This window comes from Maniola jurtina, chromosome 13 (genome assembly GCF_905333055.1).
Source record: "Maniola jurtina chromosome 13, ilManJurt1.1, whole genome shotgun sequence".
In the NCBI taxonomy this organism is placed as follows: domain Eukaryota; kingdom Metazoa; phylum Arthropoda; class Insecta; order Lepidoptera; family Nymphalidae; genus Maniola; species Maniola jurtina.
The window spans coordinates 9,177,965-9,194,316 of record NC_060041.1 but is presented as its reverse complement, the minus strand read 5'-3'; the positions used below and the strand labels follow the sequence as shown (position 1 = coordinate 9,194,316).

At 40.8% G+C, this 16,352-nt stretch overlaps 1 protein-coding gene across 5 annotated transcripts in view; it reads right to left on the bottom strand.

Annotated features, from left to right (window-relative positions):
• Positions 1 to 1,676: 1,676 nt before the first annotated feature.
• The window catches only part of LOC123871470 (ubiquitin carboxyl-terminal hydrolase 32), a 35,153-nt gene continuing 20,477 nt past the window's right edge, over positions 1,677 to 16,352 (bottom strand). For 2 of the 5 annotated variants that reach the window (XM_045915306.1, XM_045915307.1), the window contains exons 9-26: positions 16,180 to 16,264; positions 15,903 to 16,039; positions 15,217 to 15,434; positions 14,877 to 15,006; positions 14,286 to 14,411; positions 13,746 to 13,958; positions 13,065 to 13,254; positions 12,602 to 12,716; positions 12,150 to 12,304; positions 11,642 to 11,802; positions 9,695 to 9,945; positions 8,984 to 9,172; positions 8,732 to 8,874; positions 7,942 to 8,060; positions 7,513 to 7,650; positions 6,840 to 7,025; positions 5,881 to 6,336; positions 1,677 to 5,391 (exon numbers count right to left, since the gene is read on the bottom strand). In XM_045915306.1, the coding sequence (XP_045771262.1) occupies positions 5,116 to 5,391; positions 5,881 to 6,336; positions 6,840 to 7,025; positions 7,513 to 7,650; positions 7,942 to 8,060; positions 8,732 to 8,874; positions 8,984 to 9,172; positions 9,695 to 9,945; positions 11,642 to 11,802; positions 12,150 to 12,304; positions 12,602 to 12,716; positions 13,065 to 13,254; positions 13,746 to 13,958; positions 14,286 to 14,411; positions 14,877 to 15,006; positions 15,217 to 15,434; positions 15,903 to 16,039; positions 16,180 to 16,264 (3,288 nt within the window). In that variant the 3' untranslated portion in view covers positions 1,677 to 5,115. The remainder of the gene's footprint in view (positions 5,392 to 5,880; positions 6,337 to 6,839; positions 7,026 to 7,512; positions 7,651 to 7,941; positions 8,061 to 8,731; positions 8,875 to 8,983; positions 9,173 to 9,694; positions 9,946 to 11,641; positions 11,803 to 12,149; positions 12,305 to 12,601; positions 12,717 to 13,064; positions 13,255 to 13,745; positions 13,959 to 14,285; positions 14,412 to 14,876; positions 15,007 to 15,216; positions 15,435 to 15,902; positions 16,040 to 16,179; positions 16,265 to 16,352) is intronic. The other 3 variants (XM_045915308.1, XM_045915309.1, XM_045915310.1) reach the window with 3 other exon arrangements.

Here is a 16,352-nt window from a genome sequence, read left to right as displayed (position 1 = left end):
TGTAGAATTTTTTTTTGCTAGAAATGACCTCCTCTATCTCCCTATTTCGTTTGATCCACGACTTTTTGACCACCCTGTATACACATAGGTTGAAATCTATAGAGCGCACTTTGACTTTGCTTAGACCGTTTCCTTTAATATTTACAAAGTAGACTAAGGGCCGGCGCACAATATGGCGGAGCGCAGCGCAGAGCATTTTTCCCAGTCAAAATATTATCGACATTATCCTCATTAAAATAATATCTAAAATCAATTGTGCATCCATGTGGATACTCGCCCATCCGCGCGCAATCCCGCGCGTGCTCGCGCATTCTCTGGTAGAAAATCGCGTGATGTGTTACACGATTAGAAAACTTCGCGGGCATGCTCTGCGCTGCGCTCCGCCTAATGTGCGCCGGGACTTGAGTTTCCGTTAAAACAAGACAGATTTATGCCAGCTGTATAACGCTTTCTCGTTCTAACACTGTCTTAAGTTTGAGCAAAGTCAAAGTGCGCTCTATAGACCTCAGCCTTAGTGGGGGGAACGAAGGTCATTCCAGATATTTCGCTATACCTAATTTAACTTGAATCACAAGAAAACTTAAGAGCCTGCGCCGACGAGGGACTTTTGTCTGCAAAGGACTAAAATCCCCGAAGCGTAGATAAAATGTACGCCGAGAACTTGCAACGCACTCGACGCATACGCAGTGGCGTAGCTACGTAACTAAGGGCCCTGGGGCAAATAAAAAAATGGGGCCCACGACTATCTAAACTGGTTAGGTTTTATCAAGTAAAAGCATTAAATATATAAATACTTTAAACATGCTAAGCTACTTTACGAGTATCATCAACCCACAGAAAGAATTTAGGGGAATTCCCTAGGTTTTTTTTTCTCTCGTCTGGCAATTCCCTAGGTATAACTTTCGGATATCTCTCAACTGAGTTGCCATGATTAAAGTCGGGTTGCAACCTGTAATATTTATTTTGAAAATGGGAGAAATTTTCAAAAGTTCAGTCCGATTGAGATTTTCTGGTAAGGGTGCGAGGGCAACCCTGAGCTTGAGGGCCCCGGGGCACTGCCCCATCTAGCCTCTAGGTAGCTACGCCACTGCGCATACGGTGTGCGGATCATGTTTGCCGGAAACAAACTCGAGCACTCAACGTGGATTAAAATACACTGCGTTGACACGGCTGGAAGTTGAAACAGCGCGCTGAAACCGAACATCGAATGAACACTGTCAATTAGGTAAAATTCTTATTTAAATTTCATGAGAGAAGAGCTACGCGAGCGCCCTTGTCAATGTTTATTATGTATTTAAGAAAATATCCCGCTGGCTGGAGGCTTAAATAAAATCTTAATTTAAGGTCGTTAAATTAAGATTTTATTTTTTCACTAAAGGCCGACATAGATTCAACGGCGTTGAGCGCTACAGGGTTCGTTCGCTTCCGGCGAACAAAATATAATCGCACACCGTGTGTGACAAGTTCTTAGCGAAAATTTTATCTAATCTAGATAAGCTTCAGGTATTTCTGTTCTCCGCGGACTAAAGTCCTGCGCAGGCCCAAAGTATTTTCCATAGAACAAATTCAGGTATATTGCATGGTACTTCGGTAGAACGAACCAGGATTACCATACCTACCAACTTACCATATTATTGGGTGCCCATACACTGCTTAACAAATAAAACAACGCTTTACAAAATAATAATATTTATTGCACAGGGTAATTAACTCATACTTACTATTTGAAATTGATAACAGTAAAATAATATAATCATTAATTAGATAGAATATTAAAGCGCTAATACTTTTGAACATGTATCTTATGAAAAATATGTGTTTAATGGATAATTAGGATACATGACAATTTTGTGCCAATACACTTCATTAATGATAGTTTAGAATATAAAATCTGTAAATTAGGAGATGGGATTCACTTTATACACTTTAAATAATAATATAATAGGCCTTACCCAGCATATTTGGCGGATGCTAGTTTTTGAGACAACTAACAATATACACGACGACGCACGAATGGTTCTTATTTTCGTAATATACATATGAATTACCTACTTATAATTTTTCGACTGGATCAACTGTCATTTTCTAGCAAATGTATATACTTAATTAAATATAAGTAAGTACATACTTTATGATAGAATAGTAGAATAGGTAGACTGTTAAACACAACCGTTCCTATCCTAAGTCCGGTAAAATCATAGGCTGAAACCTGTGGAGCGAATCAAAAAATAAACATTGCATTAACCGAATTATTCTAATTAATAATATTAAAATATCAGTTTTGAGTTCACTTAGGCTTAATTTAATGACTTCCATTATCTTTTCTTTAAATGTGATAAGTGAATATACACAACATTAAATGATAGAATTATATATTATGACATACAAACAACTAGGTACACTGATCATAATTTATTAGTAAAATAATTAACGATAACATAGTTTTTATATAACATATTATGTCTTATGGTTATTTGTTCAATGCTAGGTATGTTCAGCAGCTGTGCTAGTGATATTTTTGGAAAAGTTAATTTTCTTTTATTTATTTTTGCAATATTTTTATTCAGAAAGTAATAATACAGATTTTCACAAATGTTAAAAATACTTAAATATAAAAATTATAAAACAAAAATATCATCCAAATCACTGTAACGAGGCAGGGTTTTTTTGCAATTGGAACATTGTACAGAAATATGAAACTAAAGGAGATACAGAAGAACTAACGGAAACTATTATAAACTATAGGAAACAATTATTAAGTAAGTATTGAAAATATTTTATTTGTGATCAATTTGTGTCTCTGTTGTCTCAATTTTAATCTTTCGATAAGTACAATGAAAATATGATCATTGAACATTCAAAAAATATATTAAGTTAATTTTATTCATTTTATAGATAACTCACGCTTGATTACATTAATGTTGAGTGAGAGGTAAGTCCTTAAAAAACGGTTAAGAAATAGATGGCCCCTTATTTTAATTGTATTAAATAATGGTCAAAGCATTGCTGCTAACAAAGTATATGAGACATTAAAATTAATATAACTTCTTATATTATTACATAAATACATTGAAATAAGATTAATGTTGTACGCCCATATTCTTATGGATTTCATAATATTCTATTTAAAATCACATCAGTCTCCATAAATAACTAAACAATCAGACAAGTGTTATATTCATAAGGTTTTCAGTAGCTTTTAATTGAACATAAAAATAATAGTTTAAAAAAAAAACAACAAATAAAAATTCAAACGCATTGTTGTTTTACTAAAATTAGAGTTCTTCATAAGGATAATCTTTGAAAACTGGATTACTTTCTATCAACAAAACATATTTTCAAAACATCCAGACCTAACAAAGAAGGAATGATTTATTTAAGTAAGAATACAATTTTTTAGTCTTTTTAAACCCATACTAATATTATAAATGCGAAAGTGTGAATGTGTCTGTCTGTCTGCTAGTTTTTCATGGTCCATCCGTTTAAGCAATTTTTATGAAAGCTACAGACATAGCTTGCATCCCAGGGATTGATCTAGGCCTATATTTATCTCTGAAAACAAACAATCCCCATGGGATTTTTAAAAACCTTAATCCATGCGGACAAAGTCGCGGGTATCATCTAGTAAAAGCATTATTTTTTTATGTAAGGCAAGCAGCTAAAAATGCTATTTACAATTTGAAATTCAAAAATATACTATTATCTAGGCCATAATTAGTTAGGTACTAATATTTTTATGATTTTATAACCATATTTTTCTCTGACCAAAAAGTTTTTGTAAATTAAGTGAATAACTTCAATAATTTATTCCTATTTAGAATTAGTGTCAGGAAATTTCATAGTTTGTATCAAAGATATGAGATCTATTTGAGACGGAATGGATGACATTACATAAGACTTAGAAGTTCTTGGAAACAATTTATTCATAGAGAATATATTATTTTTATTATTAAGAAAAGTAATATCAGTATGAGTTTATACATATTATATTATAACTACATATATTTGCATATAATACACGCATAATGGGGATCCAGACTGTCAATTTACACTGACAGGTGGCGTATAAGCGAACCAGCCCAACCGGCCATAGTTAGTATACCATCTGTGCAACCGGCCATACTGAGCAGCCAAACGCCATAATTTTAATTGTACGAGGCACCATACATCTTTAAGTAATTCACGAAACAATTGTATATTGTATTGATATCAACAGTTCTTAGCAAAGCAAGCAAACAACAACAAAACAAACACTGATATTGACATTGGCTGGACCTCTTGTGGCCCACTCTGAGGTACGTTTTGCCTGTGGATCCCCATTATTCAAACACATTGGTATTGATAAATTATTTACAGTTTTGAGACATTTACATAAAGAAGGCATACTGTACAAGTACAAGTTGCCTAGTTGGTGGTGTCAGGGACATGGCACTATCTTTTATTATCCTGATTTTAGGCTGCAGTCTCGTAACGCGTATATTTTGCTGTAGTCTGACTGACTCTTGTTAGCATTTGGTTTGGAGGCTAATCTATTTATCACAAACTTGTGTCTTCAGATACGGATACCACGGATACTATCACGTCCTCTCGTGTTGGATAAACACGCAGTTTATCTTTTTCTCTCGAATGGAATGTAAGTGATGATTTCACACATTTTCTCAAGTTCCACGTTTCTGTATAGAATCGAATCACTTGTGTCGTTTGTGGTTGTTGTATACGCCTAGTATCTTAACGTTTTGTTTTGTAACAGAAGATTTTTCCCTAGGTCCCTATCACCAGGATCATGTTGGGCGCCTGTGGTGGGGATTGCCCCCTTGTATCGGGCAAGTACGCGTCGTATGGATGCTCTTTTTTTTTCGTAGGTTATTGTTATCCTTGCACTAATTTTACACAACAAATATTATTACACATTCCAGCACTAAGAGCATTACTATGAGCACATTTTCACTAGATCCGTATCATCAGGGTCGCGTAAGTCAGGCGGCTGCGGCGTAGGTTACGCCCTTGGTTCTGGCAAGTACGCGTCGTATCTTTCTCCACTTTCCCTCGTGAACAGAAAGTTATTGTTATCCTTGCACTAATTTTACACAACAAATATTTTTACATGTTCCCGCACTAAGAGATAACACACATTTTCCCTAGGTCCGCATCATCCGGGTCGAGTAGGTCGGGCGGCTGTGGCGGGGGTTGCCCCCTCGTATCGGGCAAGTACGCGTCGTACCGGAGTCCTTTTCTCTCGTAGAACAGAAGGTATGCGGCCGCGGGGTCGAGGGGCGGCTGGGGCCGCGCGGGCAGCTCTCGACACGAGCTGTCGTTGTAGCACAACCAGGCGCCTGAGGGATTGCGTGCGTATGCCACGTAGTGACCCCCACTTAGCTGCCCCGAGTGCGACTGGAATGAAAATGATACTGTTACCCTAAGGGCCTGTTTCACAACCGCCAGATAAATAAATTAAAAATAAAATAAACAGAAATATATACCAAAGGTAAACAGAGGTTCGTTTTCTGTCTGTAACCCATAATTCCGTATTTGACTTGTACCTATTATAGATATAGGCATAAATCATGTAATGAGTAGGCGGAATTTAGTCAGTCAAAAAAATATTCAGTCAAAATACCAATTGAATAATATTAATATATGATTTGAACTTGAGCTATATTATGTCATCAAATCACATATATCATCAAATAAAATTTGGCTAAAGGACCACAATCATTCACAGAAATCTGTATGTAAATATATCTGTTGAATTTCTGAAAATTCTTCCTCATTAGGGGCTTATGAGAGAAAATATATATCCAAAATCTTAAGTTTCTGGAATGTTGACATGTCAGTCAGTCAGACTCTTTTAATATGTATATAAATTCGAATTCAACTCACCACAACAGCATACAATCTATACTTCAAGTCGAAGGTATCCTGATCAGGCTTCAAATGATGCTGATGGTAATCCACCAGATTGTCATCCAGCACAGGAGTTGCCGTCAAACTCGTCGACTCCAACCTCTGTCTGCCTTTCACTTCCATTGACTCTCTTTTCTTTTTTTCGTACTTGCTTTTCCGTTTCGATGAGTCGTTGGACGGTGCATCGTTAGTTCTCAACGCATCGTCATCAGAATTCTCCGTATCGCTTTCTGATATATGATCATCGACATCAACAAACATTGAGGAGCGCCGTTTGTTCAAGTTTTTTAATTCTGTATGCCTGAGTATAGTTTCTTGAGGTACGGAGGCGAGGTACGGCGTCGGATCGAAGTCTTGGAATGGGAAATTGACTACTTTGTGTGATTTTATCCATTTGTTGTTCACGTATTGGAAACGTTTCAAATGGATTATCTGAAATAAAAGATTTTGAATAAATTCCAGTTTTGTGTCAAGTTTTCTAAATAACGTAAGAAGAAGTGACGTTAAGAAGCTCCTCCTCCTCGGAAAGCAGCCGCTTGGAGAAAAATTCCTTAAGACCAGATCAGTAGATTTGTGTGGCCGATGGCTCTACCCCTCGCATCTTGAGATGCGCGTCTACGCGTCGCCGATTTTACGACGCGCATCTAGGACTCTGGAGGTTGCGGACGGTTGCTTAAGCCGACGTGTACAGGCTTTTACGATGTTAAGAAACCGCTGAGCTCTAGATACGCAGCCCGATACAAACCGAAGATTTTTTTGCTTACAATGCTTGGCGGTTGCGTGCTAAGACAGGCACCTGTGATGGACACACACTCGTGGTGCAAGGCCAGCAACCTGAGCAGTTGTAGTCAGGTCGATGGCCTCTGGATCCAGCATTGATCCAGTGATTGAGTGAGTGTTGAGTGTGGTGAGTAATAATAACTTGTAACACTCACAATGATGGGTGGAAGCCTCCATATCTGTAGTTTCTTGGTGGCGGGTTGCGCACTTCGACACGCAGCACAGTGGTACCGTTGCTCCAGCCGTTCCTCAGAGGTGAAGGCGCGCAGACAGCTGCCCAGGTCGATGGGCCTGGACGTTGCCGCTTCGCACTCAGCCACCGACCCGTGTTCTATCCACGCCTGAGCATTACAAATACACGGTGACTTTTTAGTCTCAAGCAGACCAGTTAATGTAGGATACATTATCGGGTATAGATGATAGGTCCGTTATAGGAATACTGCTTGACTGAGACGGCTCATACTTAATAGGAACCTAACATAACTCATTCTTTTTTTTCTTTTTTCCTGTAAGGTATAAAGTCTATAAACGCTTGCCAATAAAGAAACTAACCGAAAGCGATGTTAATCATGTCTCACTCACACACACATACACACACGCACGCACGTACGCAGGCGCGCTCACACACACACACACATCCCCGCCCACACGCAAAATGGAAAGCGGCGTTTTACGAATAGGTCGCAGTGTTGTTGAATTGTACTTTATTACGTTATAACAAGAGTCACTATTTATTCAAACGTTTTTGCAGATTGAGCCATCTATACATGATGGATACCATTCATTAAGTATTCTGTGGTATAAGTGGATCCTAGAAGTGCACAGTACCTTTTCTCGAGTGGTCTGGTATCGCAGATGCAGCGCCGTGGGGTCCCAGTCGATAGCGAGCATGACCCGTCCGCGCACGTTGCGCAACGCCGTTATGTCTAACCTTCGTACTTCACCGCCGCCGACGCGATTGTCGTTCTACAAAACAATTGAATACTTTATGATACGACAATTAGGTAGACTGTTAGAGAAGACTATTCTTCAAGCACTGAGGAATTTTAAAAGAGAAAACATCTTCCTGAACGCAGCCCGGCCGAATTGGATTCGGCAGTTAACTTTTTTCTCGAAATTATTTGGTATTTACATGGCTATAATAAATTTTATATTTTTTAGTCAGTTTTAAAACGTGGTATTTTAGTTATGTTTTTATTTAAATAATTTAATCATTAACTTGAGCAATATTTCTAACCTTAAAGTCGTAAAACTTACCTCAGCGTCGGTGAGACGAGCACTAGTCTGCCTGTAGAGTTTAGCCTTTGCGATAGGAGAGTTGGTGTCGGGTATGTCGGGCCGAGCGCCGGCCGACCTCCGCCGCGCTCGCACTGTGCCTGAATGAAGGAGATTCATCATCATCTCAACCAATCGCCGGCCAACTACTGAGCACGGGTCTCTTTTCAGAATGAGAAGGGTTACTGTCATACTCCATAGTACATCACGCTGTGCGAATTGGCAGACTTTTGGAACATTATGATGAACGCTCAGGCACGCAGGTTTCCTCACAATTTTTTCCTTCAGCGTTAAAGCAAATGATATTAGATCGCTTAAAAAGCACATAACTCCGAAAAGTAACACTCGAACGAAGATTTGTCATTATGATACACCCATCGCCGGCTCACTATTGGCCGCTCGTCTCCTCTCAGAACGAGAGAAGAGAGTACGGATTGGCAGATTTCACATCCTTGAGAACATTACTGAAAACTCTCAGGCATGAGAATTTGTATGGTATCTAATTAAGAATAAGAATAGCGTTAGACTGAAGCCACAGCTGCGCTGGCGGTGCCGCTGCGTTGTCCTACATAGAAATCGCTGTACCATGCCACACAATGCGTTACAACATCGTGCGGCGACCGCACACGCAACTGACTTTGGACCAGAGAGACGGGGCGCGCTGCAACGCCATTCTCTCTGCCGGAGTGATGTTGCAGTGCCTGTGTGGCATCTAACACTCAAATTCTCAGCTGCAACGCATCGGAAATGCATCGTATGGCCTCAGTGTTACCATTGCAAGCGACGAGCGGCGCGTCGTCGGTGGGCAGCGCGCAACCGCGGCAGAGAGCCGGCCAGGCGCACAGCGCACACCACAGCCCGTCGCCGGCCACTACGCGCAACGTGAACGGAAACTCGTAGCCCAGGCTGTCATCACTGCCAACAGAGCACACCAAATACAAAACTTAAATCCATGCTTTTGGTCATTTACATAATCTTCGATTAGATACATCTTCGATAGAACTGTATAAAGAGTAGTACATACCAATCAGCGGCATGGTTAGCGCGGGTGGCGGGTCTCGCGGACAGCAGGCGCGCGACGTGCGTCCACACGCGCGCGTACAGCTCGCGGCCAGACGCGCCGGGCGCGGCGCGCACCACGAGCGGCACTCCGAACAGAGCGAGCCGCGCGCGCTGCCACGGCACCAGGTACGCTTCTCCTGCCACTTGTTTCCTATATAAAATACTTCATTTATAAAAAACTTAGGTTAAACAATAATTTACAGTTTTTAAGTTAAATACTATTGTTTCAAAGTGAACTAATCCTAATCCTGATTCTAATATAATCCTAATTCTTATAAATCTAATAATATTATAAATGTGAAAGTGTAGATGTTTGGAAGTTTGTTACTCAATCACGCAAAAACTACTGGACGGATTTGGCTGTTTGGAATGGAGATAGATTATACCCTGGATTATCACATACTTTTTATCCTGGAAATTCAAAGATATCCCGCGGAATTTTGAAAAATGTAAATCCATGCGGACGAAGTCGCGGGCATCATCTAGTAAATGAATACTTGTATCAATAATGGAATGTTATATTTGACGATCGTTCTGTTAGTTATGTTAGGTTCAAGATTGCAATTAACATGAATGGGCAAGTGATGATGCAGACTTGATGCTCGCGAAGCATAGCGTGTTGCGCACGTTGAGTGAGCGCACACTCGTTGTATTCGAGGTAGTGTCGACTCACCTATGCACTGCGATCAGGTAATGCGCGTTATCGTAGTACGACGAGTCGCTGAAGTGGTTCAACCTATACATGTGGGCGGGTGAGGACGCAAACTTGACGCTCGCGAAGCGCGGCGTGTTGCGCACCACGTTGAGTGAGCGCACACTCGGTGTGGGGGAGTGATTGGGCCGAGTTCCTCGAGGTAAAGTATGGCGCTCCCCATAGGCTGCGGTCGGTGGACTCTGGGACATAAGAATTTCCGAACGCGACTGCTGCAAAACAGTCGGTCTAATTGTTATTTCTTATTACAAGTTACATTACAAATGGTACTGTAAACAATGTTGCTAATGAGCAAAGATAAAAGACAGGGGTTTCTCTGCATAGTAACTCTCATTGCTGAGGGTCGTGACACCTTTTAATGGTTAAAATAGTGTTTGGGGTTTGCCCCTATCGCTTGCAGTTCAGACTACTTTTAGTAAAAGAAAAGTGTATTTCTAATCGAATTTAAATTATTCAAGACGTGAATGGTGAGACCCCCTGGCTCAGTTGTTTAGAATGTTGGTAAGTTCGGTATAATTTATTAGTTTTATTTAAATAAAACTTCGGACATAACTTTATTAGCAACATTATTGTACGCTTATTTTAACCATTAGCACTAAAATTCACATACCGCATAGCAATTTACAAACACAACTCAATGATACACCCACTAAGCTAAAAATAATAATTGAAAAAAGCTCCAAATATTCTAAACGTAAAAATGTGAAATAAGTGTGAAAAAGTAAGACAAAACATTTACAGTGAAAATACAATAATTAGCAAGATATAAAGTGTTCATCAAAAATCTAAGTTCCTAAATGACATATGCAAAACAATTTTTTTCCAATCTTAAGCCAAATCCTTTCTACCTTACAATGTTCTGCTGAATAACAAAAACTTAGTGTGATTATTTTAAACAATAGCAATTTGAATTTGCGAACACAAAGAATATAATGGATTGATTTTATATTATACCTGTGGCCGTCTTGTATGTCATCAATTTCTAAATTATATGTACAATTTTTAAATTGTCAAAGATATGTATACCTCATGATTCAAAACATAATTTTGTCCTCAATTGAGGAATGTTTAGTTATAAAGCAAACTTAGACCATTATTGTTAATTTTGTAAAAGAGATATAGATATTATCATTATTAGTCAGTTATCAGTATTATTCCCCAAATTGCTTACTTTTTACAATAACATCAAATATGCAGTTAAAATTATTACCAAATATTTACAGAATTTTTACTTCAAACTCATAGTTTCATAAGGTTATTTGTTCATTCGTAAATATTCATATTAGGTATTGTCTTATTAAATAGTATGTGTTGGTTGGTATTCAATGTGTTGGTAACTTGCGCCTTGTGTGAAGTATACCTACCTGTGTTCAGTGTGGTGTTCGGTTTGTGTTGCAGTGTGCCTAGGTCCTAATAACATTATGTGTGCGCTGTCAGAGTGAACTAGAGAGCGGGAACTCTCGGTTTGATCCTGAATCGACGATATGTCAAATATTAAGCTATGGTGACGTTAAATTAAAGTATCAGGGCTACCTGCGTCAAATGTACTAACGAAGCTTGAAGCTTGCCAGTGACGTCGAAGCTTCGACGTTTTGTTAGAAGTTCCCTAACTATTGTAAATAGTGACAGTGTGACGTATTTCTGTACAGTACCCGGCACACATCGCACTTAAGGCCGACCGCACTTCATACGTACCATACAAATTCGCATCTAAAGTGCGGTTAACCTTAGAAATAGATAATCGGCAGTTTCGATTTCAATCCTCATTCGATTGTGATCGAGAACGATCAAATGATAAGAACAATCGAATAATTCGATTGTTTTTCGAATGAATTGCCCATCGCTAGTGTAAATGCCGTGTGAACTTGTGAGTGTAAGCGGGGTGGTGCGGAGTGGGGTGGGGCTAACCTTAAAGCAGAAGAGTGCAGGCATGCAGAGCGAGGAGGAGGCGGCGCGCGCCACACTCACCTCGCCGCCGTCCGGCGAGCCGCTCGCCGCTCCGTCCGCCAAGCCCGAGCCCGAGCCCTCCGTCACGCCCGAGTCCGTCTCCTCCAGCTCGTTGGTGTAATCTGAAGTGTTCCTTAACATTATATCAACCAATCGCTGGTTCACTACTGGTACTGATTCTGAGCACAACTAAAATTTATTGAATTCGCATCTCTTTCTTATCAATGTAATAAGCAAAGGACAGAGAAACCTAATTTAACTTAGAACTGTCAAATATCGTAGCCTTAGTAGCCAGTCGAAAGTCTGTTATTTAAATTTGTAGATTGTACTCAAAAATGTCTTTTAGTCTAAAATTTATGTTCCATCCTTTTTTAGCAATATTAAAAAGAAAAAGATGCAGATACTCTAAATTTAGTTTAGAGAGAAACAAGAGAAAAATTGTATACAAAAGTCGAGCAGTTAGCCTCACCCAATGTTGGCAGTGAGTCTTCCCCATCACTGGAATCTGTATCGGGCGCAGGTAGCTCATACACAAAAAGTTCCTGCGCAGTATTAGGAGATACTTTTGCCCCGTCTTCTAGAACGCGTCCTATAGTTGCGCCCGATAGTAGTACAAGCAGCATTCTGTTGAAGAAACAAAAAAGCCATTGAAATATCTGTGTGATTGTGAAACCACTCAGAAAAATTGTTATACAATTTTGAGAGTTATTTAGTAGTTGTATTGTAAGTGCAAGACCAGTCAAACTTATTTTAGTTTGAATGCAAATATGCTATTATAATATTAGAGTTAGTAAAATGAAATACATAAGACTAGGAAAGTCATGCTGTCTGTTTCACTTTCCACTATTTATCAATGTCTAGTTCAGACCAAAACCAAATATAATATGGTTCAGTTTATCTCGGAAATATAAAATCACTTACAGCTCAGGTGATAAGCCGCACAATTCCGATAAATTCTTCTTCAAGTCCAAATATGTGCCTTCGGAGTTAATCCTCACACCATACTTCACCGGAACCGACCCGTCCAACAGTATCACTAAAAACGATATAGAAATTTAGGAATGCAGAAGTATGGAACATGCTTCTGAACGGATTTGCAGCCGTCATCTTTATCGCTGTTCGCGCTAGCAATCCATGTATTCTACACAACCTGCATAAGGTCATAAATTTTAACACGTTAGTCGATGAAAAGTTAAAAAAATTGCGATTTTTGTATGCTTACACAGGTTGCGGGTCTGATATTTTCATATAATTATACACCTTTTTTACCGATTACATACTCTGATGGTGGTGCACTGCGCACATAACTATAAAACTTCATAGGTAGCGGCAGTTTGCTAGAAAGTACAATGGGATGAAATAAAGAAGTAACTTAGATTCTTACCCCTGACTGTGGCGCGTACATAGGACTCCATAGGTAGCGGCAAACTGAGCATGTTGAACGTGTCAAACCGCACGGACTCGCGGCCGCACGAACAGCACCGTACTTTAGACTTGAGCTGCCCGTAGAACAGTTCCGTCATTATGGAGTCGTTGCGAGCCGCGTACGCTGCCCACGCTTCCGCTGCCACCACCTATGTAAGACATAGGGCTATTTTAAAATTATAAACAGGAAAATTAAAACATAGACCCCACGAAAATAAAGGGACAAAAAATTTACTAGCTAGCATTCTGCGCTTGTGTCTGAAAATGCACAGACACGATGCACCATATTATGTTATTATGTGTACGAGAGCGGTGTGCAGACTCGACTGTACCAAAGGAAGATCTCCCAACCGAGCGGTGTACGTCTTGGTAGCGCCAGCTGGGCCGAGGGTTGTATCTTTAAACTTCTATATTATAATATTATAGTGCAGATTCATATAAACACTACGTTACTGTGATTCAGATTTGCGTGTTCTACTTCAGCTTCAGCTTTATGGTACTCGTGCTGCCATCTAGTGAAAGCGTCGTTAGTGGCGTCCGGCTTGGGTTCGTGTGTCGTGTGTGTGTGCTTGCGAGTGTGTCAACCGCCACATATGTAACCTAACAAGCGCCTGTGTCAAGTTTCGTGACGCGTGCTCACCTGGTCAGGGCGGCTGTCGGAGTCGGAGGCAGCCGGGAGCGGCGAGCGAGGCGGAGGGGCGGCTCTGTTGAGGTCTTCGTGTAGCGCGTCCAGCAGCCACGCTAGCAACTCTTGCGCGTCGTGTTGCCCACCGCCAGCCAACGCACGTGCGTGTCTGGACACGCACCAGCGCACGCGTAACGGCGCTACCGATCGTGCGCTGCACGACCATACCTGTACGGGGACGGGATTATTATGTATTACGTTCTGCTGAATATTTGTTCTTGTCTCTAAAATCAAACAAAAAGGTCTGTAGTCACTGTTGTATATTCAGCTTTAGTCGGCGTTAGGTTGCGCTTTTTTGCGCATACGAATTTTGTAGACGAGATTTATAAAAACGGTAGTAGGTACTGTAATCAACTATTAATCAATAAAATATACTTGTATAACTAAAAAAATAACAGATGAAAAAACCTAATATCAAACTTAGTTCCCACAAGAGTATTCATTTTCTTGTCAAAAGGTCATATGTCTGTATCTTAAGTATTGAATATTACTGACCTCTTTACATAGCTCGCCATACCGAACCGCCAACACGCCTTTAGTTCCGAGAGGGTTGCTTGTGTTCACTTCATACATGTGCATACCGGAGTTAAAATACTGAGTGAGCGGACCCGTGTTCCATACCTATAAGAAAAGAATTACTATACTGATTTAAATTCAGCAACTTGGAGATTTTTTATTTATTGCATTATAGAATTAATGTTTGAGGAGACGTGTGGCCTAGTTGTGACAACGCATATCAATCGGTTGCGTTTATTAAGCAACGTTGACCCAAGTCAGTAACTGGATGGGCGACCGACTTTGGAGACCCGAATTTGGCCTTTTCGTTTCCTCCGTGCCTCGGAGAGCACGTTATGCCTTCGGTCCCGGTTATTATCACTAACATTGATGATAACAGTAAAAACCTGAGAAGCGAAATTTCGTTCTCTTAGTGAGTTGTATGCAGAAGGATCTGGGAACCCACCGCATTATTAATTACCCCAAGAGAACGTGATTAATGGAAAGAATTTACAGAAGGGCAATAGAAATAATAAATTGTATTCAGGTAGATGTTATGAAGTGGAAGGTGAGTTTGCTGAGCATACTTACGCTCTGCAGAGCAGCGTTCATGTAGCAAGTGTTGCCGAGGTTGTGGAGCCCCGTGGCGCCGGCCATCTGCGGCGCGGTCAGCGTCTCGCGCCGCTCGGCCCAGCGACTGCTGCCCACACCCGTACTCGCGCTGAGCACAAACGATATACGCTTACATATACGCTAACGGAAGACTGATTGGGAAACTGTAATGTCTTCTGGGATATCGGGTATGTCTTCTTAGTAATACTCTTAATACCTCAATAGATGAAATTTTTCCTGACAAATCATACGGAAACTAGCAAAGCCCACAAAGAGACATCTTCGCGCTCTAGACCGTCTACAATATTATGTCACTCACCCCAAAGCACCGATTTCTTCAGGCCATGTTAGATCCGGATTCCTCACTTCAAGCAGTAGCCTTGTCCGTTCGTCCAGACGCAGCGCTTGAAGCGTTGGCCGTTCATCGTCCAAAAGCAACGCAGCGCTTCCGCAGCCGCTCCCTGCGTTGTTCCCGAGCGCCCACAAACGGACATCTTCGCGTGCTAGTCCCAACGCACCACACAGGAACTCAGTCACCTGAACCGAAAGAAATCTTTCAAGTTATTGTAAATAAACCAAGAATCCCGCTGCAGTTTGCCCCTGCCCCAGATTTAGTGGATTTAATGCTTAAAAGTAATATTTCAAATTCGATAGCAACCAGCAGCAGAAATCAACGTGTGTCTCTGCAGTCGGTATGAATGTGAACAGACTATTTATCAGTTCTCTTCTGACTAGGAAAAACTTTTTGGCATTAAAATAAGTCGTTGGAACGAGCGCAAGAACTCAAAGCGCGAGTATTTGACCAATGCGAAGCCTACAATGGCTTCTAGGGAGCAACACAGAAGTCCTCACTGACCTGCTAGGATTCTTGGAGTGACCCGGCGAGGAGCTGCAGCAGGGGTCTCACATACAACGGACGAACATCTGAGTGTCGAAGAGGATCCAGGAATAAAGAAGTCTGCAGTTTGCGGTTTGCAGCCTGCGTTTTCTCACAAAACGGCTCACCTGTCTTACAGTGGCGAGTCTGGAGAAGGCGGCCGTGTAGGCGAGTTGTCTCTCCGGCGGTGAAGGTGCGCACAGAGTGCCCACGCTGCCCACGCCCGCGCCACCCATAGCGCCTATCGCGCTGAGAGACGTTGTTCCTACAACCAGCCCGATGTATGAATAAATCTTAGGGATTCATAGTGATACACTCATTTCACTCAACGTAACAGGGTACAAAGCAGAGCAGATTTTTGTTTTTAATGAACAGGCAGCAAAATAACTGAAATCGAATACTTGCTTTGTGGACTAGGGGCATGTCGCAAAATCTTCAACTGTAGCGGGTACAGTTCCAATTCGACATCCGAGTTTGGAGGTCTTATAACCTATGGACAAAAGGAATAAATTAGTAAGTACATAATTTTGAATCCAATCCAATAGATTTAGTGTCCACCAAACCCCCTGTGCGCAACA